At 39.4% G+C, this 14,329-nt stretch overlaps 1 protein-coding gene across 1 annotated transcript in view; it reads left to right on the forward strand.

Moving 5' to 3' along the window:
- Positions 1 to 6,659, forward strand: part of OSGIN2 (oxidative stress induced growth inhibitor family member 2) — an 11,219-nt gene extending 4,560 nt beyond the window's left edge. The window contains exons 4-5 of the mRNA XM_006924062.3: positions 2,045 to 2,136; positions 4,205 to 6,659. Coding sequence (XP_006924124.1) covers positions 2,045 to 2,136; positions 4,205 to 5,228 — 1,116 coding nt within the window. The 3' untranslated portion in view covers positions 5,229 to 6,659. The remainder of the gene's footprint in view (positions 1 to 2,044; positions 2,137 to 4,204) is intronic.
- Positions 6,660 to 14,329: the final 7,670 nt, after the last annotated feature.

Raw genomic sequence — 14,329 nt, forward strand, 5'->3', positions numbered from 1 at the left:
TGCATCGTAAAAGCTGCATCAGTCTGCTCGGGGCTTAAAAACACAGGGGCTTATTCAGCACAGTGTGGAGGCTGTGAGCTCCGCCGGCCGCCGGCCTGCTGGGTTCGCAGTGAGCGCTCCTTCCCTGACCTGCAGAGAGCCGCTTCCTCTCTGCCTGTTCTCACCAAGCCACTGACCCGGTCCTGAGGGCCATACCCTCATGACCTCATCTTAGGCCTAATGACCTCAGAGAGAAGGGAATCGATCAGGGTCGAATTTACGTGATTTTGTACTTACACCTACACGTTTAATCTGCATTTACGCTGCGTCTTCGTTTCTTATCCTGTGTTCCAATGGAAGAGGCATCAGTCCTAAGCCCAGCCTCCCAGCCGCATTCTGGATCCCCATCTTCTCGGGGACATTGCCCCCTGCTCTCGTACCTTCAGTTTCTCCGCTCGCTTATATTCATCAGTATGTAAACGTGCGAAAATTATTTTCTACCGTTAAAAAATTCTTATGTGCCGGCTTATCTGTCCCCTTTTGTTTCACAGCCATTGTCTTGAAATAGCTCCCCATAGCGTATTATCTGCGTGCCTTTGCCGCCGCCTCCTTCGGTCCCCTCACTCTCGCTCTGTCACTGTTTTTCCACTGGAACTTCTCTTTCTGAAGGTCAGCAACTTCCTTTGTGCTCCATTTGACAGAGTCTCAAATTTTATCTTTCCTGACCTCTGAAACACGTGACAGTGGCGACTGCCACTCTTAGATTCTTTCATCTTTGTTTTGCTTCCTGTTCGGTCACTCTCAGTTCCCCTGTGGGCTCTTGTTCTTTAAAACTGTGCTTCTGTACTGCTCTGTCCCAAGCCGAGGTCTTTAACTTTTTCTTGTCCCTGGGTTGTCTCACACTTCAGTGACTTGCATGTCAATGCCGCTTGGTTCCAAAACCGGAGTCTCCAGCCCAGATCGCTGGTCTTGTAGCCAACTAGATGCATTTCTGCAGCTGTTCCACGGGTGCTGTCAAACTCAACTGCTTAAAACTAATCAGCTTTATCATTGGCGTCCTGCCATTTCCTTATCGTGGAATGACACTGTAATGTAGGTACTCAGGCTTTCCAGATGAGATGCTTGCGGCTCCAGATAACTTCTGATATGTAACAGAATCTTAACAGCCCCCCTTCTGATGATCCCAGTTTTTCATCTTAGCCCTGATCCTAGGATCAGGCCCAGCCTGCCTCAGGCAGCTTGCTGCGTCCTCTGCCTGTGATCTACGTACTGTCATGAATAATAGGCTCCATAAGGCCTAGCACATAGTAAGTGTTCTGTAAATGCTGGCCAGTAATAGTAAGTCCTGTTCCCAGTGCTGGGCTGTACAGAAACAGGGCAAGAGTTAAGAGAGAAAAAGCTGGTTGAAAGAGATCACCTGTCACTGGGACAGGTGCTGCTGGCCCTTGGGCTTTCCTTTGTACTGAGCAGCGCAGAAGCCAGCAGGACACTGCAGCTGGAAGGGCTCGCTCCCGTGGAGGCAGCACTCTGAGCAGGGAGTGTGTTCTCCGCCAGGCACCGATGCTTTGCCAAGTTGTAGGAGATGCGTGCTGTAGCCAAACCAGCTTGGACTTTACTATTATAATTGATGGGGGTGGGGGGTACTTCTGCCATTAAAAAATCTATCAATGTTAAGATGGGAAGGCATCCAAAGTATGGAAATTAATGAACATTTTTCCTTTTGTTTAAAAAGCGAAAATATTGATTTGTTTCTCTAACGTGAAATTCTGCATCTTAATTATCATGTTGATTATAGGCAAAGCTATCAACATCGTGTAGTATTGGGTAATGTAAATTTGTTTACAAACGTATAACTATGAAAGAAGAAGTGTAGATACACTAAATGATGAAAGCGAGATTTGAAAGTTTACTGGAATAAACTTTTGAGAAGTAATTTACACAACCATTTAGGACTCTGAGCTCTACTTATCCAGACTCTTAGTAAATGAGATAGGTTTGGTTCAAAAAAGAATCCATGTTCACTGCTTAAGTGTGTTTTTTGATTGTACATTTTTTATTCAAATAGAATATGGAAGGCTCCATGTTGACAATCAGCTTTGGAAATTGGATGGAGCTACCTGGACTTAAATTTAAAGACTGGATGTCTAGTAAACGAAGGTAAAGACCAAACTATTAAAATTCTTTGGTGTACAATGGGAAGAGTGTCAGCACATTTCAAAATATTTGTGCTCCTGTCCTAGATGAATAACATAAATGAGTATGTCTGCCAAATTAAAAGCCTCTCTGCAGCAGTGATGAAGCTAGTCCCCACTTAGACACGTAAATGAAGCACAGAGGTGAGTGAGGGCTTGTGTGGAGACTGGGTTCCTCTGTGCTTCTGATGATGGATTTACTCCGTCCCATTAAACCACTCTGTTCAGTTACTTTCTCGTCCACCCACATATCCTTTCCACATTCACTTATTTTTTGAATGGACAGAGAACTTCATGTGTGTAGATCTCGTACACATACCTAAAGTGCTTGACTTTCAGAGCAGAAGAGTGTGTATGATTAATAACTGAGAATGATGGAATAAACTAGAATCTGTGATGTGATTCGCCCCTTGGATATAGAGGTAAATATTTAATGAGAAAGTAGGAGTAACAGAAGATTGTCAACTTGGAAGAATGTAAGTTTATCTACTTGGGAGAAAGAACTCAGAGTTTTAAAAGAGAAATCTGAAAAGCCCTATCATTTTCAAGGATAGTAAACATTAAACTAGATAGGAGCTACTAATACAGAGAACCTACTCTAATTTGGCTGCTGATAGAAACAGTAACTGGCAGCAGGAGGTTACGCAACCTTTGTTAGAACCGGGCTGCGACATCCAGAGCTTGACTTCCTGCTGCACAGAAACCATGTTAACAAACCACGTTAATCCACAGCAATTTCCCTTGAGAAGATTTAAGGAGAGCAGATTTAGACCAGTACGGGTAAACTGAGATTAAATCTCTCCAATATTCCTTTTGTGTTTTTAAAAAGGTATTTTATATGGGTTTGAAATGTAAAGTTACACAATCAGGCAAGTTGGACAAGTTCTTGATTTCATAAGTAAGCAAGCCAAATTGCTCAATAGTCATCCCTTTGAGATGTGGGTAAGAAAAGAAAGCTTTGTGCTTTATGTACCAGAAGAGTTCATCCTTCTAAATTGGGGATATTGTGTATAGAATATATGAAAAGGGATCTCTTGGTAAGTATTACCCTTAGTTCTCCTTTGTATAGTGTTAAGAGAAGACTCTTAGATCTCTAGAGATTGGCAGGGTTTGAATCCTGACTCCGTAATTTCTGACGTTGGGACCCTGGTCAGATAAACTTGCCCATCAGTTTCCTGGCATGTGAAATGGGGGGCGCGGGGGGATAACAGTGGTAGTAACTGCTACATAGGATTTCTGTAAAAACTGAAAGTTCATACATTCTAAATCTTAACTATTATAGTCACTAAACTTTAAGAAGAAAAATTTTTATGAACTTCTTCCAAATATGTTATAATTAATTTCGCAAAAGGATTTGGTATGTTTTTCCTGTCGCTCATCTCTCATTGGGGCACAGTGTTTAGAGGGGGTGCTAATGCCCATTGTTTTAAAATTCAAGTGGAAAATGAAAAATATATTAATGCACATATTTATAAGGTATATAATCTCTTCATGAGTAGGAAAACAGAAATGTTGTATTTTATGTACTTAGATGTAAAACGGTTTAGCAGAAGACTTATTTTTTGTGATCATTAAGAAAATAGAAAGCAACTTACTAAAAACTGTCAAGAGGTCCGGAGTATCTTTAAGAAGTATACGTATTGCAATTAGACCTGTAATATCTCTATAATTCTGACCTAAATAATTTTGTCCGTACGTATAGTTACAGGTAATTATTTATATTCGTGAGACTATAAAATACTTTTCATATATCCATATTTAAATACCTTTATTTAATAAAAGCTTATTAAATAAGAGGCAGCTAATCCGAACGGCTACCGTGTAAGACGCCAGAGAAAGAAAGATGCGTTCAATAGTCTCTACCCTCGTGGGGCTTCCCCTTTTTAACTAAAGAGAAAAACTTTCTTTCTTTGTAAACTGTTAGGATAATTCATAGCTAAGACAATTCAGGGGAATTAAAAAGCTGGAGCAGCTTCCTAGATGGAGCGGCAGTAACCCGTCCTCACAGGGTGTCTTCCCTTCTCCTTGGCTAGGAACCTAAAAGCGGACCGGGTTTTGCCAGAGGAAGTGGCTCGCTACTATAAGCACTATGTGAAAGCCATGGGTCTCCAGAAGAATTTCAGGGAGAACACGCACATTACCTCTGTGTCGAGACTCTACAGAGGTCCGGACGGCAGTGACGGTCAAGACAGAGATGTTGCGGCACAGCGTCTACAGATCGAGAAGTCAAAGTTCACCAGGAGAAACTGGGAGATCCGGGGCTATCAGCGAGTAGCAGATGGTTCCCATGCTCCGTTCTGTCTCTTCGCCGAGAATGTCGCTCTGGCAACCGGAACGCTGGACTCTCCTGCACACCTGCAGATCGAAGGCGAAGACTTCCCTTTTGTGTTTCATTCGATGCCCGAATTCGGAGCGGCTGTGAGCAAAGGGAAGCTGCGCGGCAAAGTGGACCCAGTGTTAATTGTGGGCTCTGGGCTCACTGCAGCCGACGCGGTGCTGTGCGCTTACAACAGTAACATCCCTGTGATTCATGTGTTTCGCAGACGAGCAACAGATCCAAGTTTAATTTTCAAACAGCTTCCCAAAAAGCTTTATCCCGAATACCATAAAGTATATCACATGATGTGTACTCAGTCCTACTCTGCAGATTCAAATCTTTTATCTGATTACACCAGTTTTCCTGAGCACCACGTGCTTTCCTTTAAGTCGGACATGAAATGCATTCTTCAGAGCGTCTCCGGATTGAAGAAAATATTTAAACTGTCTGCAGCAGTAGTGCTGATAGGTTCTCATCCCAACCTGTCTTTTCTGAAGGAGCAGGGCTGTTACCTGGGCCATAACTCAAGCCAGCCGATCACGTGTAAGGGGAACCCTGTGGAAATAGACCCGTATACCTACGAGTGTGTTCAAGAAGCACACCTTTTTGCATTGGGTCCTTTAGTCGGTGACAATTTTGTTCGATTTTTAAAGGGAGGGGCACTGGGTGTTACACGCTGTTTAGCTACAAGACAGAAGAAAAAGCATTTATTTGTTGAAAGAGGAGATGGGGTAGCTTAAAGCGCTTTCCAAGTCATTTACATGGACAGTTCATCATTAAAGATTTTTAATAGTGTTTTTGCAGTGTACTGGATTGAATTTTCTGGACTTGAATTAACGGGAAGAGAGCTTCAGGCTATACTAATTATTTTTTAGAGTTACAAGGACTTGGTGTTCTGATTTATACTGTAATGTATCGAAGGTGTGGCTGTCAGCCAAATGGAAACACTGCTGATTTGGTATACTTTATGCTCTCACTTAACTAAAACATTCTTTTCTTCCAAGAGGTACTTTTTGTGATCATTTCTGGTTATTTGTTATGATTGACTCCAAAATATTACAGCCTACACCTATAAAACCGCACAGTCATTAGACCGGAAATTCTCCTTACTACGTATTGGGTCACCTTGCTCCTCGAAGGGCGGTCCGAAGACCAGCCTCAGCTTCATCTGTAACAGTTGTTAGAAGTGTAGACTCTCAGACCCCAGGACAGACTTGCTGAATCAGAAACCACATCTTAACGGGATCCTCAAGGAATAGGTGTGCTGTTTAAGTAGGAGACACACTGGTCTAAAAGAAAATGGGATGCGAGGTATTATGCTGGAGGTGGGCTGGAGACAGGCATTTAACTCAGGTTTGATTTATTTTGAAATTACCAATTGTATAAATCAAACTTATTACCAAATATGATCTTTTAAGAATATTTTTTTATTGTTGAAAGCTTGACAGATACTTCGTATTCTTAGCTTCTAATAATTTTAAAATGGTCCAATAATGTTGGCAAACACTTAGATAGCCAGGAGCTTGCCAAGTATTTTCTGGAGATTTATTCTCTACTTAATTAGCATAACACTTAATATTACTTGCAAATAAATAAATGTGACTGGAACTACCCATCTCTTTGTGAACACTGAGTTAATTTCTGTCACTGAAACTAAGGTTTTGGGGCATAAGTACTTCTAATATTGTAATACTATTTGGGTATTGCCAGAATTATTAAAGATTAATACTGAAAATTAGGTTAAAACATTTCCATTCCCAAGATTAGTCTGAAATTTGTTATAGATGACATAGCATCTCATTCTACGGTTATTGTTTGAACTGTATGCTCTATCTTGGTGTATATTTATTTAGATATACTTAATATCTGTATTTTCATACAAATCCTCAGAACTTTTAGTTAGAAGACTTTCCTGAAGTTCTCCATGGCAAACTGAGTTTCTCATTCTCTTGCTTGCTTGCTCTCTTAGAATTTATTTCATCTGGAATGTGTCTTTAAACATCTAATTCTCTTTTTTCTTAGTATTAAAAAATGGACTAAAGTGTACATATTTTTCTGTCCAGCTTTTTGCAGTGTTATGTTTACAGGATCATAATTCACCTTAAAATAGAATCATTTAGAATATACTTGCCTCTACAATTAGCTGTTTCAGATAAACTGATCAATTCTTATATTCTTGATGACTGTCATGTTTGGTTAAGTTTAACGATTTTATGATATGATTCAGTTTTAGTTTATTATAATGCTAACTTTTTTCAGGTTAATTTCACATCTGCTGGAAATGGTATAACACCCTCTGACTACACTGCAACTGAGCACTCTTTGCTTGCCTGTTCTTTTGAGATCTGAATGAGCTGGACTGGATGTTTTTTCTTAATGTCACCTTTAAACTGAAAATGACATCATTATAAAGATGGTTTCTAGGATAGTGAAGGACAAGACCGTGGACAATCCCCTGGGTCTCAAATGTTTGCTCTTACCCATCCAATAGTATTTATGTAATGAGATTATTCACCAAAAAAAAAGAAAAAAAAAAGACTTTAGGGAAAATAAAGCTTCATGAAGGCCCTGAATAAACCTGGTGAAAATTTCACCTTCAGTAACCTTCCTATTTCTCAATTACCTCTCAAACCTAGCTGTCCTGTGTTGCATATAACATTAAAGCATTTTCCTGTACTTTTGTACTCCTAAATTGATTAATATTTGTCCCAGAATTCTAAATCATTCCTTATTCTTCAGTGTCAACTAGCTAGTCAGAGAGGGAAAAAGCACTATCCAGCTGACTTGTCAGACCACGATGTGGGCATCTCCTTCATCTTTCAAAAGCCTTAGCTCCTGACAGAAGGTTTAAAAGGCAGAAGAATCTCTTCAGGATTTTCAAAATAATGCAATAAAAATAAGAGAAGCTACTTCTAAGTGTTTTAGGCAGTCTGAGTATGTGAACTTAGTTCAACTTTACTTTTTTGAAAACCTCAAGTTTTATCATGTAATATGTTTCCGTGGAAAATTCTAGTTAATTTAAAAAATCAGACTGAAAGGTATTTGAAGATATTATGTAGTCAATGGAAAATGGTGAAAAATTCTAAATAAATTGTGCTATTAAATGAAAGCACTGAAGTCCCAGCCTCTGGAACACTGAGACACCCAGAATGAAACAAAACCAGACTGAATTTAAAGGTCATTTAAAAAATCGAATTTGCTTCCAGGGCTGCTTACTGCATAAGCCACTGTGATCAGACCACATCACAGTCTTTAAAAAACTACACTGTAAATTCCTAGGGTAAAAAGGGGGACCAGGGTCGCTAAACCTAACCTGGTAAAGAGTATGTGGAGTAAGAATTAAACAGATCTGCTTGTTTTGAATGTTCCCCTACCCACTGCCAGGCTAGTCAAGAAAAATGGTGTCTTTGGGGAGGCAGCAAGGCAAAAAAGTAACTGATAACACGTACAAAGAACGAAAAATAACCTTCGAATTTAAAATTAAAAGGAGAGCCTACTAGTTTCAGTTATGGTAGATTACTGGGAATTGAACTTCCCCTTAACTGTAATCAAATATTGGGGGGGAAAACATAAAGCAATGTTTTCACACAGTGGACAGAAGCCCTGAACTGATATTTAAGAGAAGAAACGAGAAGTGAGGTCCACAATCATTCTGACTTCCTGCCCGAGGCCACCTTCCAAACACCGGAAGTGGGATGTCTGGGGGGAAAACATCACAGTTCAGGGTCCTGCCGGAGTTTGATGAGCAGGGCGCCAGAGAGGACGGAGCTGCCCTGAGGAGCAGCTCCAGAAATCTGCATTATAATTTCCTTAAATCCGACAACCCAAGAGGCCTGGCAGAGACCAGTAACTGTAAGAAGAGGCTGAATGGACATCGTGGAGGTGTATAGTGCGTAAGGCATTGGAGTTGCGCCCAGCCAGAGAAGCAAGACCTTGCCAAACACCCACACATGTAACTGAGACCCAAAAAGGTCAGGCCTTGGGAATGTGTCTACTCTAAATCCACGTTAGCCTGACACTGAGCATCAACAGGATCAAGCTGATCTGCCAGTAAACTGCCTGCCAGCACAAAACTGACGATCTAAGAAGACAGCAAAATCCACACTCTGCAGAATCATAGCATCCGTATCACTAACATAAAATAAACAGATTATTAGGTGTTAAGAAAATGTGACATAACCAGGAGAAAAAAAAAACTGAAAACAGATCCAGAGTAGACACAGATGTTAGAATCAGTAGACAAACTTTTAAAGGTTACTATATAAATACATTCAAAAATATTAAAGGAAAAGATTAACAGTGAGTGAATAAGTGGTGACTGTCAGAAGAAAGGTAAACTAATGAACATTCCACAGCCGAAAAATACATCCTTAGATGAAAAATTCACTAAGTAAGTGTAGAAACATACAGGACATTGCCAGAGCAAAGATCGATGAACTTGAGGACAAAGTAATAGAAACTATCCAAACTGAAGTACAGGTAAAAGGATTAAAAAATAATAACCAAACTGAATGACATGAAATAAATAACATGTAACTGGAATCCAAAAAGACTGCAGCAGAAAAATATACATGAATAAATAAAAGAATTTTCCAAATTTGATTTTGAAATACATATCCAAGAAACTCAAACTGCAAACAGGATAAATAAAAAAGGAAACCACACGTATGCACTCCACAAACTGCTGAAAAACAAAGATGAGAAATCTTAAGCACAGGAAAAAAAATAACAGGGAACTAATATAAAAATAACTGACCAAAAAAAATGTAACAAGACAATGGAACAATGTCTCTTTAAAGTCCTGAAGTAAAAAAGCTCTCAAACTAAAACTGTATCCAGTGAAAATATCCTTTAAATTTAATGAAAGCTGAGAAAAACTGATGACAGGAGACCTGAAGAACAAGAAATGCTAGAGAAAGTTCTCACATCAAAGATACATAATATGACGAAACACACGTCTACATGAACGAAAGAGTGCCAGAGGTAAAAATTAAAATGATTTTTCTAAATTCCTTAAATTTAAAATCCAATTGACTGTTGAAAAGAAAATAATAGTGTTTAACCAGAAACAATTTAAAACGGGAACTAAAAAACTAAGATTTAGGACATGTAAAAGTAAAATATATAATTATAGCACAAATAATGATAAACTGGCACGCACATTTATAAGATGTATGCATTATACAGGAAGTGGTATGTTATTTACTTGGACTGCAGTAAGACTACATATCCTTATATCAACTACTAAAAAAATTTAAAAGGTGTAGCTATAAAGCCAATAGAGGCAATGAAATGGAATACTAAAAAAAAAAAAAAATTTTGATTAAGCCAAAAGAAGCCAGATAATAAGAAAAAAAGAACAGATGGGACAAAGAGAAAAGCATGATGAGACTTCAACCCAACCATATCAATAATTATATAACATGTAAATGGATTAAGCATTACCCATTTAAATGCAAATACCGCCACAATGAATAAAAAACAAGCTTCAACAATATGGTGTTTACAAGAGAATCATAAAAATGTAGATACTGATAGTTTATTTTAAAAAACGACAGAAAATGCAAATGTTAAGAAAGGAGACTTCAAGATGAAGTATTACTAGAGATAGGTATTTCATAACAAAAGGTTTAGTAAATCCAGACGATATACCTAATCTTAAACACATATGCCCCTAATTATCGAGTTTTAAGATGTATGAAGCGAATTTCTGGTCCAAAATGACCATACAGGAGGCTCCTAAATTCACCTCCTCCAATGCACACAATCTACAGCTACACACAGAACAATTCCCTCCGAAAGAAATCCAGAAACTAGCCAAGCGACTGACTCCTACATATCGTGTGAATGAGAGAAAAACCCACATAGAAGGTGTAGGAAAGGCCGAGACGCACTCTGGCCATTAAGCACACCTCTGGCACAGCGACATACAGACAGGAAGGAACTCCCAACTCCCTTCTGAGGAGTGAAGGGTTAGAACCCAACATCTAGCACCCCAACATTTAAGACTTCCACCTGAGGGACGGTCCTCCCCAAGACAACTAGCTCTGAAAGCCAACGGGGCTGGTGTCTGCAAGACCCACAAGTTTTTAACCAGCTATCCTTCTAAGGCTCAGTGTTGAGGTGGCAGACAGAGATGCCCAGCTCATGTCTTTCCCTGAAAGACGCCTTTTAGCATATCTGAATTGTAGCAAAAAATAAAGTTCTTAATTGGCTATTCCCCCGGAGCTCAGTGCAGAGGAAACAGACAATAATGCCCCACTCGCAGTTCCGTGAAGGATCTGCCTGAATACTTAAAGAGCTGCTGGGTGAGAGCCCAGCTTCTGGAAAGTCAGTCTTCACCTCAGTACTGACTGAGGTCTTCCCCTTTAGGACATCCGCAGAGCTTGGCACACTCTCACCTACGGGACCCACTAAGCACAAAGACAGTGGCTGGACAGTCACAAAAGTCTGAGAGACAGCCAAGAGCCAAGGCCTGGCCGAACAGCAAGGTTCATCTCCTACACGAGACCACCCCCTCAAGCTGGTTTACACCTATCAATAATTACTTTAAATGTAAGTGGACGAAATTTGCCCATAAAAAGACACGGAGTGGCTGAATGGATAAGCCAAGGAGACCCAAATACATGCCACACACTAGAGACTCACCTTAGGTTGAAGGACACACGCAGACTGGAAGTGAAGGGTTAGAGAGAGAGATTCCGTGGAGAGGGAAATTGAAAGAAGCAGGAGTAGCTACACTTACGTCAGACAAAACAGACTTCTATTCAAAGAGTGTAACAAGAGACAAAGAAGGTCATTATGTACTATTCTGGATCAACCCAACAAGAGGAATGTAAATATGCAACCAACCCAGGAACACCTAAGTATATAGAGCGAATATTAAGACTTGAAGAAATTGATGGCAACACAATAATGGTAGGAAACACTTGAATACCTCGCTTTTAGCAACGGATAGACAAAGTCAGTGAGGGAACATGAGGCATAACCGAGCCATTAGTACAAATAGACTTGATGGACAGTTACAGGACACTGCACTCAATAGCAGCAGAATACGTATTCATCTCATGCACATATGGTCATTCTCCAGGACAGATCATATGTTAGGTTACAAATCTTAGTAAATTTAAGACTGAAATCATATCGAGTATCTTTTCTGACCATAATGATAAGAAACTAGAAATCAATTGTAAGAAGAAAACTGGAAAACTCATATATATGTAGACACTGAAATAACATGCTACTCAATATAGTACTGGAAGTCCTAGCTAGAGCAGTCAGGCAAGAAAAAGAAACGAGAGGCTTCAAATCACACAAAATGGTCTCTATTTACAGATGACGGGATATTATAAATAGAAAACCCTACAGACTCCACCAAAAAGCTATTAGAACTAATAAATAAATTCCGTAAAGTTGCAAGATACAAAATATACAAAAATCACTTGCATCTCCATACACTAATAATGAACTACCAGAAAAAGAATAATCCCATTTACAACAGCATAAAAAAGAAAATACTTAGAAATAAATTCAACCCAGTTGGTGAAAAGATTTATTTGCTGAATACCGTAAGATGCGGATGAAAGAAACTGAAGAAGACACAAATAAATGGAAAGCTATTCTAAGCTCACGGATTGGAAGAATTAATATTGTTAAATTTTCATAGTACTAAAAGCAATGGACAGATTCAATGCAATCCTTATCAAAATCCCAATGGCATTTTTCACAAAAGTAGAACAATCCTAAAATCTGTATGGAGCCACAAAAAACTCCAAATAGCCAAAGCAGTCTAAGAAAAAAAAAACAAAGCTGGAGGCAGCACACTTTCTGATTTCAAAGTATACTACAAAGCTGTGTTAATCAAAACAGCGTGCTATGGGCATTAAAAGACACGTAGCTCAGACAAAATGCAGAGCCAGGAATAAAGCCAGGCATTTATGGCCAATTAATTTTTGACGAAGGACCCATGAATATACAATGGGGAAAGGACAGTCTTCAGTAAATGGTGTTTGGAAAACTGGAGAGCCGCGTGCAAAAGGATGAAATTGGGCCAGTATCTTGCATCCTACATGAAAATCAAACTCAAAACCAATTAAAAACTTGAACGTAAGACCTGAAATCATAAAACTCCTAGAAGAAAACAGGCAGTAACTCCCTAACACTGGCCTTGAGAACAATTTTTTTGGATTTGACAACAAAGGCAATTCAAGAAAAACAAGTGGAATTACCCACATCAAACTAAAAAGCTTCTGCACACCAGAAGAAACCGTTAACAAAATGAAAAAGCGACCTAGAAGATGGAAGCAAACATCTGTGACTCATATAGCTGATGAGGGGATTAATATCCAAAACATATGAAGAACTCATACAACTCAATAGCAAAAACCAAAGAATCCGATTAAAAAATGGGCAGAGGAACTAAACAGACATTTGTCCAAAGACATACAAATGACCGACGATGCGGACGAGTACATGAAAAGGTGGTCAATACCACTAACCATCAGGACAAGGCAATGAAAAGCACACGAGGTATTTATGACCTCACACCTATTGGAATGTGTGTCGCCAAGAAGAGGGGTGTTGGTGAGGACGTGGAGGAAAGGGAACCCTACTGCACTGTCCGTGGGGATGTCAATGATACAGCGGCCATGGAAAACAGCATGGGGATTCCTCAAAAAAGCAACTCCCATGTGATTGAGCAATTCTGCTTCTGGCTATTCACCTGAAGGAAGCAAAGTCACTATCTCAGAGAGATGTGTACCGCCATGGTACACTGCAGTGTTATTTACAACAGCCAGAACGTGAAAACAGCCTGCGCAACCATCGACAGATGAATACATTTAAAAAATGTAGTATACGTACACACTGGAATACTACCCGGCCATAAAAAGAAGGAAATCCTGCTATTTGTGACAACGTGACATTTGTCCAAAGACATACAAATGGACCTAGATAGTATTATGTTACGTGAAATAAGTTAGACAAAGGCAAGTACTATATGACCTCGCTTATATGTGGACGCTCAAAAAAGAAACTCTTAGAAACTGAACAGGCTGGTGGCTGCCTGAGGCAGGGGGTGGGGAAATGGGTCAAGGTGATCAAAAGCTACAAATGTTCAGTTATAAGTTAAATGAGTTCTGGGGTTGTAATTTACAGCATGGTGCCTATTATTAACAATACGATTTTGCATATTTGATAGCCGATAACAGAGATCTTAAGGTTCTTATATATATTGCAAAATGATTACCACGCTTCATCTTCCATGAAGATCTAGCAATGGTACAAATTAATTTATGGATAATTCTTCGTACTATGCTATCTCTAACAACCTAAAAGGTAAGCTTGTTTGGGCGGCAGAGCCTAGGAACCTTTCAGTCAATATCGAAAACCTGTTCTGCTTCCTAGGACATAATGCACCAGTCCTTAGAGTGACAAAAAAAAAAAACTTTACCATAATTCTAATGTACAGCTAAAGTTGTTTGTCTACATTTAACAAAATCTTAAAAAATGCATTCCTTTTGTTACTCACAACCTCCCTGTAAGGTAGAAAGAAGACAATCTTACTGTTTCTACTTTGCAGATACAAAGCTAGGTCTGTAAGAAGCTCAAAACAGAGGTGCACCCAGCTCAGTAAGATGACTAGACGGGTCTCTCCACTCTAGTGAGGTGTACCCACAAGCTTCAGGAAGTCTTCTACAGTGTCTGCAGTTGCCAGCACCAGAATATGTGGTGACATCTTCACTGAAATTCATTTCATTTAAGGTCACTTCAGCTCAGAGAAGACTACTGCATAATGGAAAAGAAAAAAATTTTAAAAATTATGTTCTGATTTGTCTATGGT

Source organism: Pteropus alecto, unplaced genomic scaffold (genome assembly GCF_000325575.1).
Source record: "Pteropus alecto unplaced genomic scaffold, ASM32557v1 scaffold87, whole genome shotgun sequence".
Lineage (NCBI taxonomy): Eukaryota > Metazoa > Chordata > Mammalia > Chiroptera > Pteropodidae > Pteropus > Pteropus alecto.